This window comes from Meriones unguiculatus, chromosome 16, assembly GCF_030254825.1.
Source record: "Meriones unguiculatus strain TT.TT164.6M chromosome 16, Bangor_MerUng_6.1, whole genome shotgun sequence".
NCBI classification, from domain to species: Eukaryota; Metazoa; Chordata; class Mammalia; order Rodentia; family Muridae; genus Meriones; species Meriones unguiculatus.
This window is the reverse complement of record NC_083363.1, coordinates 43,979,022-44,000,793: the sequence shown is the minus strand read 5'-3', so window position 1 is coordinate 44,000,793 and position 21,772 is coordinate 43,979,022. Positions and strand designations below refer to the sequence as shown.

The window sequence follows — 21,772 nt, the reverse complement described above, 5'->3', positions numbered from 1 at the left end:
TGTCACCTAAAATGAGGTTGTCTGCGGTACTGAGGTATTAATTGGGTGTCCATATTAAATGCAAAAGGAGCCCCATCGTGAAAGGAAAGTGGATGAGTGACTCTCTTGGCTGCTATTGACCTATCAGCAGAAGACAGTGCCCTTTTCCTTTGCTTTTATCTATTACAGTTTTCCCTATTGCGTGTCAAGTTGATGTATTATAAAAAATTCATTTGGTGACCTTTCACCCCCTTAGCAGATTAAACAATTCCACTTCAATGGCATCATTAACAGGACCCTGCATTTAATGATGATTTCTCTAAAAGGCCACGGAGATTCGATTTTAAGCTAACAGATTTATTGCACTATTATAACATATCGTAAAAAACTGTACCACCTACGGTCAGGTTTTAGGATAGAAACTGCTTAGGAGTTTATGTGGAGCTTAAAGTGGTATTACCTTGGGATATGCTGCAGCCGCAAGTCCCTGACCTCCAGTGAGATGCTGTTTACACTTAATAAGAGATGTTTGCTCACAATAAACTTTAAAGTGTGTCAGGGACAGGCCTTTCTGTAAGTGTTCAGGCCATTGCTTCCCAACCTAGTGTCTCCAGATACCAATGTACTCATGTAAGAATCTTTAATGGACTTTTCAGTTTCCTTAGCCCAGGCTGCTGGCCTGCACCCCTCTCTCATCAGAAAATGTTTGAGGATGAGGTTCGGAGAAGACTATAACCTAGTAACTGTGTTAAATTTTTCTAGTAATGTACAACCCAATAAAAATAAATAGAATGTCATAGATTTTAAAGACAACACTAGTGTACAATGTTCTTTTTCTTTTCTTTTAACAAAGAAAGGAAGCTTAGCTACTCAGGCTAAGCAAACTAATAAATGATGATTAGACACAGAACTTTCAGAGAGAGGTTCCAGCAGCCAGGTTTCAGGGCCTTTGCTTGGTGGATAAACCAAGTTCCTAGGACCAAAAGCTCCCACTCTGTCTTTATTTTTCTGTGGCTCACTGGATAGGAGAAAATTGCTTTCTCTATATAAACTTCACATTGTTTGACACATTGTAATCATTCTTACATCATTTCCTCTTTCAGGACTAATGTCTACCTGTAGCTGTCTTAAGCTACCTCTAATAAATAAGCAATACCTTATCCTTTCTTACCCCCACAAGAGTAGAATACAGAAAATAGAATGTTACTCACAAATATTTGATTGAGGCTATGTTTAAAATACAATGAAAACTTTAGTTGACCAGGCTAGGTATCTTGAAAGCAGTTCATCAAATCACACTATATGTTGGGGCAGAATGTATAGTATGTGTTATCTATGTAACTCCATTTATTTGCATGCCTATGGCATGTAATACATAACTTAAAATGAATGGTACATTTTTTTAATGATCTCCTAAGTTACATCTTTGAGCATACCAAACACTGAGTCAAAGTTGCTTTGAGGTATCAGGAGTTATATAGTTATTTTTATGCTAGGTCTGTGCCATTGATTAGCATGTTTGAACAAAGCGAGAAGCAGTAAAGCCCCGTGGCTAAGTAGCAAAAATAGTTATAGTTTACAAGACCTTTGCTGCATCTTACTACTTGAAACTTGCCATCAAACATCAGTGAAAACATCTAACCTGGAGTGTCATTTTAAAGATATGATTTGATACAGGAAAGGCAACAGTACAGAGTGTCAGTAAATACATGCTACTACATTTATGTGAACCACATGATTCTAACATCTACAATTAGTGTGCAGTTATGGGACCTATCTAATGCAAGTACATTTGGAAAGTATGAATACAAAATAGTGGTGCGCTGGCATTGGGGCCATCTCTCCCGAGGTTAGTTCAGTGGCATCTTGATATTTTGGACTCAGCCATGGTGGGAAAGCACTTATGCCATAGACTCTGGATCACAGTACAAATCAGAGTATTTCCCGGGAGAGCTGGTTCAACAGTTATGGCTGAGCATCCCCTTGCTTTGTAAAGATGTTAGTTTCATCGTATTTTTTTACTGAAGTGTTTTTGGGCCTCAATTAATATGTACAGGTAAAAATTATAAGTTTATAAATTTCACTTTCATATTGCTTTACCTGTATTTTAAAGCATGGCTATTCCATAATATATCCCTCATACACACTTTGTGTATAAATATAGAATTATTTACTACACAGTATATTTATGAAGTTTGTAGAGATACAGGCAACTCAAATACCCTCTCCAGTTCAACTGTTCTTTGGGAAATAGCTATTGCATTGATCTTGGTAATCCTTCGGATGTATTAATCCCATTGACTTTTTTTTTTCTAGGAATGCAAGTAGTTTAAGAACTGGGAACCTGATATATACTCGGCCCTCCGTGCTTTCCATGTTGAGGCAGCCTTCAGATGGGGAAGTGGGGACAGAATTGCCAGTTCAACCGCAGCTTGTCTTCCTGGACGAGAAGGTAGCTCCTCAGCTCTGACTATCTGCACAGAATATGCATCCCTATCTATATTTACAGAGTGACTGTCGCATAAAATTGGCACCACAGAAATTCTACTACATTGGTCATTCTTGAATACCACACTGTGTCTTCTTGCATTTCCTATGAAGGTTTGAGGTTTATCAAAGGCAAATCCTCTGAGGATTTTCTTTCGTATGCTTCTTGAAGTCACTTAGGTCTTTGCTGAAATCTTGCCTTCAAACTCCATGGCCTTGGTTCTACTTCATATTTTTCCTTTTGGGGGTATGGAAAATTGAACCTAGGGCAGTGCCTATGTGAGGGAAGTGTTCCACTCCAGAGCTGTGTCCTTGGCCTGCTTTGTTTCTGCACTTCTCACTTTTTACTACCCTCCATATACCCGTGATAGCCTTCCCTTTGTAACTCAGATCTATTTTCTCCTCTTCCCCCATCCTGCCTCAAACTTCCCTAAAATAACTTCCATTTTCTCCTTTCATTAACTTTATTTGATGTCAACGTCAAAAGGAACTCATTTATCATTTTTTCCTTCCATGGAGCACATGTGTGCTTTATAGCATATATGTGTAAACATGTCTCTTTTTAGGGAAACTTTAAATAATGATGCTTTAAATTCAGTCTTTTCTCTTTCCTCTCATTTCTAGAACCAAAGAGTGGAGTTGTTGGGTCTCCCCTCAGAGCCTTGGATTATTTCAGCGTCCCTGGAAGGGGCATCTGATTCAATGCTAAAAGGTACAGGCCAGTTACTACTTTGCACAACAAAGATTCATGTGGTCTTACTTGTTTCATTATAACAAAACACCTGAAGTTCTCAGTTTTATGAAGAAAAGGAGTTTATTTGCTTCATAGGTGTAGAATTTCAAGGGCCAGGTAACCTTTTTGCTGACAGAATCCCTCAGCTATCACAAGGTGTTATATGCAAAAACAAAACAAAACAAAACAAAAACCAGAATGTGCATGTTTGGGTGTGCAAATGCATGTGTGTGTATGTGTATTTGCAAACACATGCATGTGGGTCCCTTTTAAAAATCAATATTCAATCATGGAGGCTTCACTTGGTGGCCTTACACATTTAAATGTAATGTCTACTTCTACCGAATATGTGATTCATATAATTTTCTATGTTAATACTCTCACTTTTTGGAAAACTTGACAGAATTCCCAAAGTTTCACTTCATAAGTACAAATTCAAGGGATGTTAAATTTCTTTCTTTCTGGTTTCTTGAGGCAGGGTTTCTGTGTGTAGCCTTGGCTGTCCTGGACTCACTTTGTAGACCAGACTAGCCTCAAACTCACAGAGATCCACCTGCCTCTGCCTGCCAAGTGCTGGGATTAAAGGTATGTACCACCACACCTTTCTGGGATATTGTATTTCCACACTTGAATACATAGGTGGCATCCTCCAACCCTATCCAAACCATTGGGACCCCATTAGGCATTCATAGCAAACATGGGCATTTTCAATCCACATTGGGATCAAAAGGAAGACTTGACTAGCAAAACATATTTACAGCCTAACTTTTTGGCTAAGTTTCAAAATTCTAGTTTCGCTATAGTCTACTCAATACTCCTTGAACACATACTTTATGGCAGAGGGTTGTAGATTTGCCCAGGAGTTGATTTGCCTGGTATCTGTGTCTTCTATTAAGGGAACACAAATATATATCTCAGTGTCAAGAAAAGTAAATGCATTAATTGTTCAGATATGTGACCCAGAGAAAACTCTTGCATTTAGGTTTTGCCTCTATTATTTTTATGCCATCCCTTACTGTCTTGTTTAATCTTGGCAGCAATGCCAGCTCCATTTAATTTCTTGGGGCTTTTATATATGAAAATGAAAATATCAGTAATTTAATATGAAGAGTTTGTGGTGCTGGAAACAGAGAATTGGGATTACATATGCTGCAGGAAATCCCCCAAATTTACATTTGTCCATGAACCAAAGAGAAATAAACATGTATAACATGAATTTTATGTAAAAAGTAAGCTGTGTTTTAAATTCTGACCATCTGACTTTTCAAACAAATACTTTCTTGAAATATAATTGCTCTATGAGATATAAATTTGCTTATGGATGTGTCCCAGTGGTCTGTGACAGAGTAGGAGCTCAGAATCTATAAGTATTAGCTCTGATGTCAACACTTGTCTTTGCTTGGGGGCTTAATGTACATTCTGTTACTTTAGAATATTCTCACTGTGGCGATTTTATATTTAAAATCTAAAACATGAGCTAAAGACATTATTTTAAGGAGAATAAGTTATACAGACAGAACAAAGACAATGTAACCTTTTAACTAAGAGAAAAGAGGAGAGAAGGTGAAATCAGGGTGGTGGGTTGGAGCCAGACATTACTAGATTCTAAGATTGGAGGGAGGGAGGGACAGAGGGAGGGAAGGAGGGAGGAAGGAAGGGAGGGAGGAAGGCTGGAGTGCTTCTTCTGTGCAATGCACAGCCATTGGGAGGTCTTTAAGCAGGTAGTGTTACAGGACTGACTTCTACATTAGATTACATTCCCAGAGTCTGGTTGGTGAGACACAAGAATGGACACTGCATCAGCTGGACAATGAATGGAGATGTAGAGTGTTAACTTGGACTGCCTTTTAGAAGTAGAATCAAGTGACATATGGCAAGTAAAAGAAACAAAGAGTGAAAGATGCCTTTGAGGTCTGACTTTAATATAGTGATTGGAGTTTGGTGTTACTTATTGAGATAGGGAATGTCAGAGTGGAAACACAAAAAGGTAAATACCCGAATACTGTGCCAAATTAAGAGAGGGGTGGGGAGGAAGGGGCAAAGAGAGACTTTAGAAGAAGTAGCCTAAAATTTAAAGCTAAGGAAAAAGATTTTTGTGTCATAATTTTTTTTTAATTTTTTATTTTATTTTTTTTTTATCAGTTACATTTTATTAACTCTGTATCCCAGCTGTGTCCCGATCCCTCATTCCCTCCCAGTCCCTCCCTCCCTCCCTCCCTCATCTCCACCGTGCCCCTTTCCAAGTCCACTGATGGGGGGGACCTCCTCCCCATTCATCTGATCCTGTTTTATCAGGTATCTTCAGGACTGGCTGCAAAGCCCTCCTCTGTGGCCTAACAGGACTGCTCCTCCCTTCGGGGGTGGGGAGACCAAAGAGCCAGTCATCGAGTTCCTGTTAGAAATAGTCCCTGTTCCCCTCACTTTGGGAAACCAATTGGTTACTGAGCTACCACAGGCTACATCTGAGTGGAGGTTCTAGGTTATGTCCATACATGGTCCTTGGTTGAATGTCAGTCTCAGAAAAGACCCTGTGCCCAGATATATTTGGTCCTTGTGGAGCTCCTATCCTTTCCCCATCAGACTAACTCCCCTTCTTTCTTATGATTCCCTGTACTCTGCCAAAGGTTTGGTCATGAGTCTTTGCTTTGAAAACACTGCTAGTTAGAGTCTTTCAGATGCGCTCAGTAGACTCCTGTCATACGTTCAATGCACATCCCATCTGTCTCTGTGTCATAATTTTTATTAATTATTTATTACAATTTATTGAATTTGTATCCTGGCTGTGGCCCCCTCCATTGTATCTTCCTAATCCCACCCTCTACTTTTTCTCCTCCTATGCTCCTCCCCTAACCACTGATAGGGGAAGTCCTCCTCCCCTTCCAGATACTAGCCTCTTAGGTCTCATCAGGACTGTTTTGTCTTCCTCTGTGTCCTGGCAAGGCTGCACCCAGCAGGGGAGGTGATCAGAGAGCCTGCCACCCACTGATTTCATACCAGAGACAGCCCCTGCTCCCCTTACTATGGAACACACGTGGCTACATCTGAGCAGGGGTTTTAGGTCCTCTCCAGACATGGCACTTGGCTGTGTTATCACTCTCTGCAGGGCTCCCAGGGCTCAGTTTTTAAGGCTCTGTTGGTCTCCTCTTGGAGCTCCTGTCCCTCTAGGTCTTTCTGTCAAAACCCGTTCTTCCATAAGATTCCATGCACTCTGCCCAAAGTTTGGCTATGAGTCCCAGCCTCTGTTTCCATACCTCCATCAGTAGAGTCTTTCAGAGGCTGTCTGTGATAGGCTCCTGTCCTGTTCCCTGTCTTCTCCTCCTATCACATTTGCCCTTCTGAATGAGGATTGAACATCTTCCTTATTTAGCTTCTTTAGGAGTATGGATTTTAGTATGCTTATCTTATATGTCTAATAACCACTTATGAGTGTGTGTAAAATGCTTAAATGTATGGATGAAGTCTCTGTAGCTGTGCTCAATTCTGTCTGTTCTTTCAGGTACATCTAGTTTTGCTTTAAGACTGTTCTTATAATATGATTCAAAATACCCATTGTCCCTGTAGATTTGGGGATATTTTATTGTTGTTTCTTTTTCTAATTTTGCTATTTGTCCTTAAATAAGGCAAATTATAATATTGTTAGAATTCAGTGATGAATTCTCATTTACCCAGGTTTCATGACTTTTTATGACTTGATGTCATAATTTTTAATGATTAATGTTTTTATGATTTAATGCTCAAGGTGTGCTAGCATCCCAATCTCATTTCATTTTTATCTCTTGTTTTCTACAAGGGTACATATCATCAACTTCACAGAGCAGAAGTTCACCCTGAAAACTCTTAAGTAAGCAAACAACACTGTGTGATTGCTTCAAAGCCTTAGTGTTTAATGCTTATTTTCTTATTAGAGCTATTAATTTTCTCCGTATCTCCTTTTAAGTAGACCTTGATTTTGCAAATGAAGTTGCCAATGATTTTTGGCTTGTAAACATCATTTTATCCAGAAGCTTTATTTTTTCTGGCTATCCCAGAATATCTTTCTTAAACTTAATTTTTTAAAAATTTATATGGCTGTTTTTCACACATATATATATTTGTAACATTGGTGTGGCTGCTGCCTACAGGCCGGAAGAGAGTGTTGGATCTCTTATAGTTAGAGTTACAGACAGTTATGAGATGAATGTTATAGGTGCTCAGGATTAAACCTGGATACCATGAAAGAACAGCCAGTGCTCTTAACTACTGGGTAATTCTCAAGCCCCAACAAATGTATGTTTTCTCAAAACTTCCAAAGTCTCCATGCTCTCATTAGCATATCCACTGTTTGTATTTGTCCTAGAAACCACGTTCAATAGACTTCTAATGAGAAATAATGATATGTAGTTTTTTCTTTTCATGTTCAGTATCATCCACAAAAAAATCCACACATGGGAGATGACTAGCTGAAGTTTCCTGCATCTATTTTGTCCGGCACTTACTCATATTTAGCTTTTCTTTACATTTCATTCTGTAATGATTCTTCATTTTCTTACTAATGCTTCATACCTTTCTCATACTGAACAATTTATCAGCCAGACCCCATTCATACTTTGTATCTTGCATATACTCAATACCTAGCTTATACTGAACACCTTCTCCAGTACCGTAATTTCTTCAGACTTCAGATTTCACACACTTCTAAACATCCTTTCAAATCATCCTTCTTTTTTTTTTAATAATTTTATTTTTTTCTTATCAGTTACATTTTATTAACTCTGTATCCCAGCTGTATCCTGCTCCCTCATTCCCTCCCACTTCCACCCTCCCTCCCTTATCTCTACCCTGCCCCTTTCCAAGTCCACTGATGGGGGGGGGACCTCCTCCCCATTCATCTGATCCTGTTTTATCAGGTATCTTCAGGACTGGCTGCAAAGTTCTCCTCTGTGGCCTAACAGGACTGCTCCTCCCTTCGGGGGTGGGGAGACCAAAGAGCCAGTCATTGAGTTCCTGTTAGAAATAGTCCTTGTTCCCCTTACTATGGGAAACCAATTGATTACTGAACTATCACGGGTGCATTACTAAACAATAAGCCGTGCTCAATCCAACTAACCTACTTGGATGAACATTACGACTATTGCCTGTTTCAGAAAATCTAATAGAAAGGTAGTTGGAAATACTCATATTTGTGTGAGTGTGTGTGCATGCACAAGTACACATGTGTATGCTCATGCATGTGCGTGCATATGATGAAGCAGGATAGAAATTATATATTTTTGTGTTTTTATAAAACATCTCTCTCTCACACACACCTTAATTTCATATTGTTGAGATATTTCTCCTTACCTTTATAAAGAATGGAAACCAAACCACTTGGAGTGGATTTACTAACTTGTTCCAAGTAAGGCCCAGAGAAAAACAAAGTAACAACTGCAAAATTATTCTGCTTGTGTAGTCTAAGTCTTTTATTCTGCATTTAATGGTCTTTGTTTTCTGTTCTTAGGCCCTATTTAACAAAAGCTATATCATCACCACAAAAGTGGATTAATATACAAAGGCAATTAATTTCAGGGCTGTTTCTGGAACCTTGGAAAATCAGTTATAGGTCACAACTGCAGAAAAATATTCTATGTATGTTTGAAAATAAATTCCAAGCATTTTACATATATATATATATATATATATATATATATATATATATATAGCAGCTGGCCAGCATATATACCAAGTTGTTTGTGGAAAACATTTGGGGTACAAAGGTATTTTATAAACCATAGACTCTGCATACACACACCCAAATATGATTCCTTGGTGGCTGTATAACCCAATTTCAGCATTGCTTTCAGCCTGCATCACCACTTTGTCCCAAGTTCTCTCAACCAGTACCTTGTTTATACCAGCTTGATCAGGGAGCCTGTCAACCACATTTGTATATTTTATAATAGCCATTCCAAAGATATGATGGACCCTGGAGTAATGTAGTGTGCTTGGCATCAAGTGCTTCAGCTTTTGGGCACATATGCTTGAAATCTGAAAATATCATAGATATATATGGGAATCTTTGTGGAGATCTGTAAGGCAAGCTGGTATTTAACGCAAAAGCAAACCCATTTGGAGCTAAAGCACTTTCCATTAGGCAGTTTGGCGGCTGTTCTATGAGGCAAACTCATAGTGCTCGACGGACACATTTCGATTAAATGCTGCTTTGCATTCTTCCAAAGATGGGAACAATAAGGACGTTTGTCAAAGGAAAAACTGCAGCAAACGATTTCATGTTGAACATCTGTACTCTGCAGTTCATTGTTTGCAAGAGTTTATTGACCATAATTTTGATGCATATAGGTTTTAAGGAGTATAAACTCCATTTATCTTAGGCGCCTATCATTTATTTGAGTCTTGGCTTATTTATTTCCATTTTTTTTTCCTGGGCATTTTATTTATTTTGGGCCTCTGTAGAGATGAAAGAAAATATGGTTTGTGTAAAGAAACTTTTAGTTAGCTCTGCAAAATTGATGAGGAAAGGCATTGTTTTCACAAAAAGAGGGCCGAGCAATTGAATTGAAAAATGTTAGCACTAAATGTACTAAATCTTTATGATTCTTTTCAGGCTTAAACATCACAAACAAGTTCATAAACTTTAAGATCACTCCTTTAACTCTTTGTCCACCATGGTGACATTTTCAGAGTGAAGTGTAGCAGTTATTAATTTGCAAAGTAAATCAAGTGTAGTGGAGTCAAAGGCAATTTACAATATAGGTATGTGAGCTTGAATTAAGTTGCGCCCTTTAAATTTATGAGCAGGTGCTTCATTAGAAAATGTTAAGTGTTGTGTCTTTTCTTTTAAACATTTGCTTTGAATTCAAAGAAACCAAGGCTCAGGCAATTCATTTTACTAAAAGACTGTACCCTTCTGGTCCAGATTTGATAATAAGCTTTTGTCATCTCAACGTTATTAGCTTAACCCACCTTTGCATTAATACAGGTTTCCTAAATAGAGAGATCAAACTCCTACATTGATAAAGACATTATTTCTTGATATATATTCTTTTGATGATGTTACTATTTGGACCCATGATGTTTCATATGCCAAATAAGCACTCTCTCTACTCCTGACCTATAAATCCAACCCCTCGATAGATAGACATGTACTAAGAAAGTGAATCGAGAAACTCAAGTGTATATTTGTAGTTAAGAATATAAACTTATCTGAGCATAAGTTATACAATTTAATGCTAGAATATTGGCTATAACATATTTTATAAAGTTTATAAAGTTTGTACACAAGGTATCTATACAAAACAGTGTTTAGCATATTGTTAGCTTTCAATAAATGCTTGTTTCTCCATGAATTGGTGCCATCTTCAGACAGGTTCATAGGTATTAAAAGAATATCTGGCTTATAAAAAAAGTACTTGATAATTTTATATTTCAAAAGGTAGATCTTTCGTTAAATATGTTTTGTTATTCATTCAATAAATATTCAATAAATAGACTAAACATGCAATAACTATATTTTGTTTTGAATTATTTGCTTTCAAGGTTTGTCTAAAAAGAAATGGATAGATTCTATGATTTTTTTTTTATTTTTTATTTTTTTTTTTCCAATGCAGTTTATTCAGGAACATTGAACAATCCTCGGACCCCGGGGAAAGCCAGCCCACAGCTTAAATAGCCTCTGGGTAGCCAACCCAGGCGTGCCACGGGGGCAATGCAGATAGGTCCACATACATGGAAGCAAGCCAGATCCTCGGCCTTAGCCAAATGTGGAGTTGTTCGTGACAGAGAGCACTCACCATCGGGAAAGTGGAAGGCGGAAACCAGCTCCATCTTTAAGGCATAGCATTCCGCAGCTCTCTACAGTTCCCCCTTTTTGTTTTAGACACATCAGGCAAGAGTAGAGGTCTGATCTCTGATATTAGAAATAAATTGGGACTTTGTACAGATGTTCATTTAGGTGTCATCCACCCAAAGAGCATCAGACCGTCCGATACCTTTTTCTCAGAGGCGGGACCTGGGGCATCAACCCGCATGCAATCAGACATGCTCTTCTCTGGGTCCAAAGCGGCTGACCCTGAGTGCAGTGCTTAGCCTCGCATCCTGAGCGTATCATTTTAGCTTTTTATGGTATCCAACCATGCTTGGGGAGAATGTCCTGCTTCAATGGCTGTAAAGGCCTGAATGATCATGGCTGCATCACACTGTTGTGAGACTCTAATCTTGCATATATACCACAGGCAAACCAAGGAGACCAACACCAGAAGGCCTGCTAACACTCCCATGCCCGCCCATTCCTTCAGATGATTCATGGCTGCAGCAATCCATGTTGATAATCCTGTGGCTAGTCCTGCGTCCACTCCGGTAGAATTTACTGTGACAATGGCCACTCTCAGCTGCTCCATCGTAGTATCGAATTCTCCAGTCCAATTACCTAAAATATAGCTCGACAATTGTTTAGACAGATTTGCAGCGCAGGAAAAATTCTCACGTGAGTGACCCCAAAAACTCTACCAGGGAACTCCTACAGCTGATAAACACCTTCAGCAAAGTGGCAGGATACAAAATTAACTCAAAAAAATCAGTAGCCCTCCTGTATACAAAAGACAAAAGGGCTGAGAAAGAAATTAAGGAAACAACACCCTTCACAATAGCCACAAATGACATAAGGTACCTCGGAGTAACCCTAACCAAGGAAGTCAAAGACTTGTATGAAAAAAATTTCAAATCTCTGAAGAAAGAATTAGAAGAAGATATGAGAAGATGGAAAGATCTCCCATGCTCATGGCTTGGTAGGATTAACATAGTAAAAATGGCCATCTTACCAAAAGCAATCTACAGATTCAATGCAATGCCCATCAAATTACCAACACAATTCTTTACAGACCTGGAAAGGAAAATTCTCAACTTCATATGGAATAACAAGAAACCCAGAATTGCTAAAACAATCCTCTACAATAAAAGATCTTCTGGAGGTATCTCCATCCCTGATCTTAAGTTGTACTATAGAGCAACAGTTTCTATGATTTTTTTTTCTGAAATTGCTTTGAAACATTTTTGCTTTATTATTCAATTTCCTGTCTCCAGAGAAGAATTAAAGACATTGTTCTGGTTGAACAAACTAACACCTAGCTTTGGTTTTCTGTTCGTTTCCAGGGTGTACCAGGGTGGAAACACGGGATGGCTACGTGCGCTTCTCAAGATTGGCTGTCTTGGTCTCTGGATCAAACTGGCGCTTTGTTTTCACTGTTACTTTCCCTCCAGGTATTTTCAGCACAATATTCTTTTATGTCTGTATTCTCTGAAAAAGTAACCCCTTTCCTTTTTGACTGGAGTAACCCCTTTCATGATTAAGAAGCCATCATAGTTTAGAGAACAAGATGATTGGGCATACCATGAAGTATAAAAAGAAAGAGCTCCTATATAAATTGAGGTTAGTGTGTAATGAACAAGACATTAAATCTATATTTTTTTCTGCAGGTGTTATGTTAGCATATATTTTATGTCTTCCCTCTTTCTCTCTCCTTCTCTTCCTTTCTCTCTTTCTTTTTTTTTTTTTCTATGTGAGTTACATTCATTAGAAACTCATGAGGCAATTGGGCTGTTGAATATTATGAGCCCAAATCCTTGTGTCCTGTTTCTCTCATTTTTTCCACATGGAAAACGAAAACAATACCTGTTGGTATTTCAGTACCCAAAGATACTTATAGAAGGCATGAATAAATTGTGAACCTATTCAGTTATCCTTCATAATCATTTGAAAATATCTCTCTTCTAAAACACTGAGTGTGTCTCAGATGAAAATGCACAATGAACACTTGCCTATAAGTAGTTTAACTTATTAGTGAGGGAACCAGGACAATAGCAATGGTATTCTAGAAATTATTTGAGCTAAACTGTCATGTAGAGATACACTGAAAGGGATATAGAGAAAGAAAGCCACAGTCTTTGAGTTACATGTCCACAGATATCATTTATACCTATAAATTTACAAAAGTTATTTGTAAATTATTACTCTTCTCCAAATTAACAAACCAGAGCACAAAAATTTTAAATACTAGCCTGTGTTTGGTAAACACAGATGTTCCTGAGACTGAACCCAGAATATTGCTTAAGCCCAGGAGCTTGAGAGACAAGCTTAGACAGTATATACTAAGATCTCAATTTGTAAAATGAAATATACTGGAAGGAATTTGACAAATCTTGCTTGAAAATAATTCAATATAGTGTGAGGAAGATCTTCAATTAATTTGCCTAATTCCAAGTTTAAAAACATTTTTCTTAGCAAAAGATCTATATTTTGAAATATGAAATCATCAGGTATTAGTTTTATGAGCCAGATATTTTTTTAACCTATGAATCTATCTAAAGATGTGCACCGATTCATGGAGAAGCATGCTCATTCTCTGGATGCGAGAATTTTTGCCTAAAGCTTGAGTTTTTGAATATATGTTTTTAAAGGGTCAGGTTTGCAGGGCCCTAAGTACTTTGTCCTAGGTTTGTCTGACATTTTAAAATTATTTTTGTCCTTTAGTTTTCTCAGTGGTTAACTATGACTCACCACATGCTTCATCAAGGGTATTTTAAGGAATAAACTATAAAATCAAATGTAAGAATTGTTAACAACAAATTTCCAGAACCACATATGATCTTGACATTTCACTGGTAAACTACTGTTTCATTTTTTCTTCCTTCTTAAAGCCTGTAGATTAGAAATGCCCTTGAATGTTTTTCCTAAACTATTCTTAAATGTTATTATTAAATGTTTGTCAAAGTTGGGTCTGTGAGGCAAGGATCTGCATAAGGAGATTTATACAAGATTTAGATTAGGATAGATAGAAGCTTAAACAAAACAAAACCAAAAGAAATCATTGAATACCCTCTGCTTCTTTAATCGGTATTAACATCATGTTGATAAAGGTACTGATCCTAAGAGTGACACATTTCAAATTTCAGTGTACCAGCAGTGTCCACTGATAAAATGCTACTAAGCAGCCTTCATATGTAATCAACATTGGTATTTCATTTGTATGTAAATCAAGCAAAGAACATACAATCATTTTCCCTGTTGAACTCTCTAATTTCTTGGGTAAGATGACAAATAGTCATTTTTGTTTTAGAAATGTAGTCATAGAGGAGCTGAGAAGTTAAAGAGAACTTGTGTGTCTGAACAGGATTTTCTTGAGTACTTCCTATGTATTAACAAATACACCTGAAACACATATGCCCTTTCTGAGACTCTGTTAGCTGATGGTGGTGGCTGCAGGTTAGTGCTTTTGGCTTTCCACCTGGTCTTTCCACATTTGTTGCTATCGTCTGAGCTGTGGCTCTTCTCCCCACTACCTGGAGCCATGAAACTCTTAAATGAATCATGGGGAGCCATAAACTGTTTTTGCCCTATAATCTAAGGAAATTCACATGACATACTCATCAAGTTTCTTTTCAAAAGTTTTATCCTCAGAGGGCCCTATTTGGACTACCCAGTCTACAATACCTCCTCCTGACACCCCACTGCTAGTAATTCAGTCTTCTGCCTTAACTTTAGTTTTCTTCACAGCATTGACCATTATAGTTCGCATGCACTTTTCTTGTTTGTCTATAGCTTGTGTGCTAGGTCCCCTACTAGAACCTGAGTTTCTGAGGGACAGAAATTCTGATTAGGTGAATATATTTGAGCAATATATCTCCAGGATATGGAAATGCCAATCACAAACAAATATTTGCATGTGGAAGAGTGAGCACATTGAGATTACTTTTAAGATTATATTGTTAAAAAGCCAGGGGTTTCTACCTTATTTAGACTATTTTGCCTAGTGATTAATGCCTATCAAAAGTTCCCTGGTCTCTAATCATTCACACCAAAATTTCCTCTCCTGTTTTTGTTGATGAATGTGCTGGGTCTTTGATGTCGCCTTCAGACCACTTCTTCTTCAGAGTGTTTTCCCTCATCATATTCATTTGTGTTATTTTTTTGAAAGTACTCCATTGTGATTTTTTATAAATATTTGTCATATTTATAACATTTTTATAAATACTTGTCATATATATATACTGAGTCATTTACTAGCTCTTAACATCTTAAATAAGAATGAGAGAATTAGAATCATCATTACTAATAAAAATGGGGACAATGGGTAAGAAAATTAATTAAGATTTTTGTATGACTCGGAGTACCTGGTAAAATCCATCCCCCCACCCCCTGTCTCTCTATGGTAATTAACCTTAGGCAGATGCTTCTGCCAAGCAGGTATTGAGCATAAACCAGCTGAACTTAGCTCAGGTGTAAGCTACATGCTTGCAAATGAGAGCCACTGTATCTGATGTTATTATAGCAGCTCTGGACTCACTGGAGGTGAGTGAGTCCATAATCAAGGCATCCAATATCTAATTGTGGCTTCCAAACAAATTGTAAGGTTCACCCAAGGAAACCACAGCACAGAAATACATGATGTATCTTTGAGTAGAGAAAAATAGCAACTGTTTCTTATGAGAGATTTGTTTTGAAATAGCTACTTGAAAAAAAGGCCAGCTGTAAGCCATGATCACCAGCAAATAATCATTCTGAATTTTTATTTTTAATATTTAGAATAATTGATAATGGTTAAAAACGTAAAGCATACTATGTGATAAATTCTGATGAATGTCCTTTCATATAACCATCTTCATAATTAACATATCCTTCTGAGTCTGTAGGCTTTAATTTAATTTTATTTTATTAATTACACTTTATTCACTTTGTATCCTCCCATAAGCCCCCTCTTCTGATCCCACCCTCCCTCCCCCTTCTTCACACATGCCCCTCCCCAAGTCCACTGATAGGGGACTCCTGATGTGATCTGATAGACTAAGATCAGAAGGAAGGAGAGGAGGACCTCCCCTATCAGTGGACTTGGGGAGGGGCATGTGTGAAGAAGGGGGAGGGAGGGTGGGATCAGGAGAGGGGGCTTATGGGAGGATACAAAGTCTATCAGATCACATCAGGAGTGGTTGCATTGTCATCTTCTGTGGCCTGGTAAGGCGGCTCCCCCCTCAGGGGGAGGTGATCAAAGAGCAGGCCAATCAGATTATGTCAGAGGCAGTCCCTCTTCCCATTACTATGGAACCCACTTGGACACTAAACTGTCATGGGCTACATCTGTGCAGGGGTTCTAGGTTATCTCCATGCCTGGTACTTGGTTGGAGTATGAGTCTCTGGGAAGACTCCTGTGTTCAAATTTTCTGGTTCTGTTGCTCTCCTGTGGGGTTCCTGTCCTCTCCAGATCTTACTCTTTCCCACTTCTTACATAAGATTCCCTGCACTCTGCCCAAAGGTTGCCCATAAGTCTCAGCATCTGCTTTGATAGTCTGCAGGGCAGAGCCTTTCAGAGGCCTTTTTTTTTAAATGTAATTTTCAAATATATTTTTGGTTAAAGGAGCCATTTCTGGGTCTTACGACTTAGAATACATGTGAAGATTCTTGTAAGTAGCAAACAATCAAAATACAGATAATTTTCATTACTCCAGAGGGTTCTGTCCTGTTAGTGTAAACATCTCAGCCTCTTTCTCACTGGCAAACACCGATGTGTTCTCTGTCTCCATAGTTTGGTCCTTTTTAGAATATTCTATAAACGGATTCATACAGCGTCCATCCACCATGGGCTTCCTTCAGAACATCACATTTGATTTTAATTTCAGGTATTAGAGGTTATTTATCACCCTCTCTTTACCCATTTCTTAATCATTTTCTCTTTTTGGCTGAGTAGGCAGGCAGTCAGTTCAATAGATCAACCATTTACCCTCCTTTTGAAGGACATTTGAGTATATTCTGAGTTTGTGCAGTTATGACCAAAACTACCAGAAACATTTGCATCTACATTTTTTAAATGTTCCTAAGCAAATTTGTTTGTGCCTTTTTCAATACATAGCAATGGGTTCAGAACCAAAACTTTTAATCTAGTGAAAATATATGGTTTCAGATAATTCTTAGAAATGCTCTCTCTCAGTGAGAAACCCCCAATTTTGCACCCCCCTCCTCAGCCCAAGCAGCAGTATTTACAGATACTCCCCAGTTCTCCTGATAGCAATGTGCTTAACTTTGAGAAGTCTGTTAGCACTGTATTGGCAGACAATACAACCCTGGTGTGATGAACACTTTAAACCAATTTAAGTTTAACTAAACCTTAATTTGTAAATTTTTATATTTGTTCCTAACACCAGGTAGGAGAAACAGAAGGTTAGTGGGGAGGGAGGGTGTTGAGATATTAAACTACTTCCTGATGATTAGGAGAGTTGAGTTCCTTGGGCAAGTCCAATCTAAGTCTTGTCAGGATATCTCTAATTTCTTCTTCCTGTCTCTTTTCTTTCAACCACTAGGCAAACTAGCAACAGCGGAAGCAGCAGCAGGAACACGAACCACCAGGAGAAACAGCCAGGCTGCCTCTCTTGGGGTTCTGGTATTTTTGATATCTTAATGTATCCTTGGGGACTGTTTTTCCTTCCCAAACAGGTACCAATTTGACAGCTCGATCCAAAACCTTTGCTGTCCTGCCTGCTGTCGGCAAGGAGAGATCAACCATCACCTTAGCCTTGTCTCTGTGCTCAGTGGTGTCCTGGCTGGCTCTCAGCTGTCTCATTTGCTGCTGGTTTAAGAAAAGCAAAAACAGAAGTAGGTGGTTTGGGGGAGGGTGTTGATGAAATGTCTGAAGTAATTATGTGTAATAAATATATTCATGACTTTCGTGTCTTCAAAGAGAAATTTTATGACCTTTTGTGATTTATACAACTGTATGGAACCTACCATTTCAATTAAAATGATAAAGGGAAGGATTACCTAATCCTTAATAATAGCAGCTACAATAAGTGATCACATTTATTACATACTCACTACTGAACAGGTTCTAAGTACCTTAGATAAATAAGTTTATTAATTCCTTAAACATCTTAATGGCAGAGGTAGTGACTATTATTCCTACAGTGTGGGTGTGGCAGGTGAGGTCCTGTAAGGGTTAGTAACCTGTACTGTCACATGCAGTAATGGAGATTGGCTCCACAGCCTAGTCTTTGCTGGCAACCCTGGCAGAGGCATGGTAGTGGGCTAGATCAGGAATGCAGGTCACTAACACTATGGTACCAGAGCATGCAGGAAGCTCTGTGTTTGAGTCCAAGTACCTCACAATACTGGGCATAATGTGTCCCATCTATAATCCCAGTACTCACATTCCAGAGGTGGAGACAGGATGATCAGGTGTTCAAGTGACACAGCCTTAAGGCTCTGTCTTGGGAACATAACTGTGAGACTCAAAGGAAGGAAAACATAGAGGCAACTCTTAGAAGGAGAAGAGCAAGTGCTGATGGTTTTCCTTAGCAGGGAGAAGTTACAAATAGCTTTGATCATTTTCCCGAGAAGCAGAATTGTCAGGTAGGCAAAATCATGCACTCTGAGGGACAGTCTCTAACAGAACTTCTTATTTTATCCTCTGGTTTAGCAGATGTATCGTTGAAAAATCTTTTATTTACATCCAAGCCTCACAGCACGGACCTTTGAATGAATTGAACGGCTCTTCATGAAGGGATGAGCCAGGATGAAACTACCACCTTAAACAATAATTATCTAAAAAGTACCACAATAAGTAAAGGCAAAAGGATAAGATCCAAATACAGGAACCACAGTGGGTGTGGCCTGGCCTGACCACTGGGACATTCACTGTGTTTGGACTTTCAAGGGCTATTTGAGAGGACACTGAATTGGTGAAGAGAATTTCTGAATAGAATTCAGCCTGGAGACCTTGTCTCTTGCCCCATGGTGGGGATCAGGACTGGATAATCTATTAGAAAAATTTTTATCTTTCTAAAAAGAGTATAGTCTCAAAGGGGTTCTGAACTGCATTGCCTGTAATGTGCTGAATTGAATTTCTATTTTGTTTAGTGTCTAAACCCAAAGTTCTATCTATGTTCTACTTGTATGTATCTACAGTCTGTATGTACAGCTGCATATGAGTATTTCTGTATGCCTGGGTTTACACGTTTATATGTGTTTTTATGTTTGTGTCGGTGTTTTGTGATGTATATGTATGCTCATATATGTGTATATTTATATAGAAATTTTCTAATTAGTGTCCATCCTAAATATCCAAAATATTAGTTCAATGTATAGTGAATACAAAATAATTGGATATTTTGCTTTTTCCCAAATCAAGCATGTGTGTATTTTCAATTTATAATCCATCTCAACTTAAAATGATTATGTCTCAAGCATTCCAAAGCAATGTGTGGCTGCTAATGTATCAGACAATACCATTTTATATCATAAAGTTAGTGATCACTGTGTTTTATATCATCATTCCTTAAGCTCTAGACACATCATACATATTCTGTTAAATACATATCACAATCATTATTGAAAAGACATGAATGAGAGAAACACCTTCACATTTAGGCCCTCATTGTAAATTTTTAAGAAAGTAGGTTTTTTGTTTGTTTGTTTGTTTTTTTAGTCTGACAAAACAAAAGGAAAAATAACACTTCTTTTTGCATCAATACAGAAATAAAACCAGAAGACATATCTGAGTCCCAGGCTAAGGATCAAAAGAAGAAAACCCATATCTCTTCCAAACACCGAGGACTACAAGTAAAGACACCAAAAGAAGATGGTGTGATGGGAGAAGGTAAGCAGGAAGCAGGGAAGGCCACTCAACAATGGCATGGCAGCTGCTCCTTTCCTGAAGTTACATTGTGAAGTGGTTTAGTTTATAGCCTTTTCTTTGGTTTTTCATTATTTTTTCTTAATTAAATAATACCCCAGTGCAAGAAGACACAGATCCATCTGATTTACTCAGCTAGTAGCCAGTTATTTGAACTGACGTTTATATATCTTTTCTTAGAAAAAGATTATTGGTTTCACATTTGAGTTTGTTTAACAGAGAAAGGGGAAAGCCAGAGTGTAGGCATATAATCTTTCCCTTAGCTGTTGCAAAGCTGCCAATTTGGCAGCCCTGTTGAATTTGGAAAAGCACAGGGTGTAGTTGCCAAATGCCCACTGTGCAAATTAGATTTAGTGTAGAACCTTCAAGAAGTGAGTCAGTATTGCTCAACCCTGCTTTGTTGTTTCCTGGTACTGTTTGCAGCATGTATCATGTGCTGGGCTGCGGTATGTGCTTTACTGGTTCCACAGTTAAGTTACCATTAGAATTGATGTGAAGCAGAGAAAACTGAGTCTTTGCCTCAAACAAAAGTCTGCCTTTTAGCCTACTTAAGGGTGCACAATAGGAATAAAATGACCAGAGCACATGGACTTGCCAAGTATGGAGGCTGTGTATTCAAAAAAGCATGCACATAATTTCCATGACTCTGAAACGTTTCAAAACATATGTTCTAAATAGAAAAACAATTCCAATTTTCATAAGAGGCAAATAACATATTTTATAATAGAAAAGGAGTAGTGGTTTTAGTGGTTCTGAGTTCATATTTAAGTAAAATCCGTCAGTCTAAAAAGTATATTTGAATGAGATTTTCAGTTGTGTGTGCATGCAGGTGAGTGCATGTGTGTGTCCTAGTGTGTGTGTCCATGTGTTGTGTGTCCATGTGTATTCTTACATTTACACATAGCAGCTTATCTGAATGTGCCATTATTTCCCATAGAAGAAATACAAGTTTGTTTTTTTTTTTTATTAGCTAGGAATAGAGCACAGTTGCTCGAACTATACTAAACAACAATAAAATGAAGGTAATAATAATAATAACAATGATGATGATAACAATGAAAGTAGGAATGAAGCGGGGCTATGATAGTGTGAAGATTGGAGAGACAGAACAGGACGCAAAAATTCTTTGCAGATGCTACATCAAGCTATTTGGATCTTGGGTGCCTATCCACCTCTTAAATAGGAAAGCTTCTTGTACTCTCTTGAACACAGATTCAGGGTTTGTTTGAAATTGCCTTCTGACTCTCACAGCTCATCCTCAGCTACATCCTCAGCAAATGGCTAGGGCAATGCTGTGCTCGCATCTAACCTAATATGGTTATCTACACGGCTCATAGTCTCCTTGCTAAAATTAATGTTATTAAATGTTCCACAATGGCTGGGTTTTATGGGGTAGTTTATTAATAAATTATCAGGAATGAGACAAGAAATAGGGCTTCTGGGGATCAGTTTAGACTGGAGAGATGGAAACATCAAAGAGGCCATTTTATTAGGACATCCAAGTTAAAAATAGATGTGTTAGCTGAGCCTTCCCTTAGGATCATGCTAGCTTTATTTCCTTATATTCCAAGCTTTGTCTCAATCTTAAAAACATCATTTCCAAAACCGCCTAATTATTAAAAGATTTAAGTAGGTTTGATTTTACTCCACTATTTACATATTTCTGTTTTCCTCTGTGTTTTCAAACTTTTGGCATTTACTAATAAAGTAGTTGGCTTTCTTGCTCACCAATCCCTTTCTGCCCTATGGAATCTCTCAGTGCTGAAGACTATTTAGATGATGGGCTGAGTCTTACTCCCAAATTTAGATACTGAACTCATTATGTCATGGATGCAAGAGTGGAAGAAAGGAGTGAAGTGGGAAGAATAGAGCCCTTAGAATGCACCACTGCCAAAAGTTTAGACACGCTGACGCCATCTTTTCAGTT

At 38.1% G+C, this 21,772-nt stretch overlaps 1 protein-coding gene across 7 annotated transcripts in view; it reads left to right on the top strand.

Moving 5' to 3' along the window:
* Window positions 1-21,772, top strand: part of Pkhd1 (PKHD1 ciliary IPT domain containing fibrocystin/polyductin) — a 453,258-nt gene that overhangs the window by 420,911 nt on the left and 10,575 nt on the right. For all 7 annotated transcript variants that reach the window (XM_060369714.1, XM_060369715.1, XM_060369713.1 and 4 more), the window contains 5 exons: window positions 2,296-2,431; window positions 3,091-3,178; window positions 12,323-12,430; window positions 17,652-17,810; window positions 19,687-19,809. In XM_060369714.1, the coding sequence (XP_060225697.1) occupies window positions 2,296-2,431; window positions 3,091-3,178; window positions 12,323-12,430; window positions 17,652-17,810; window positions 19,687-19,809 (614 nt within the window). The remainder of the gene's footprint in view (window positions 1-2,295; window positions 2,432-3,090; window positions 3,179-12,322; window positions 12,431-17,651; window positions 17,811-19,686; window positions 19,810-21,772) is intronic.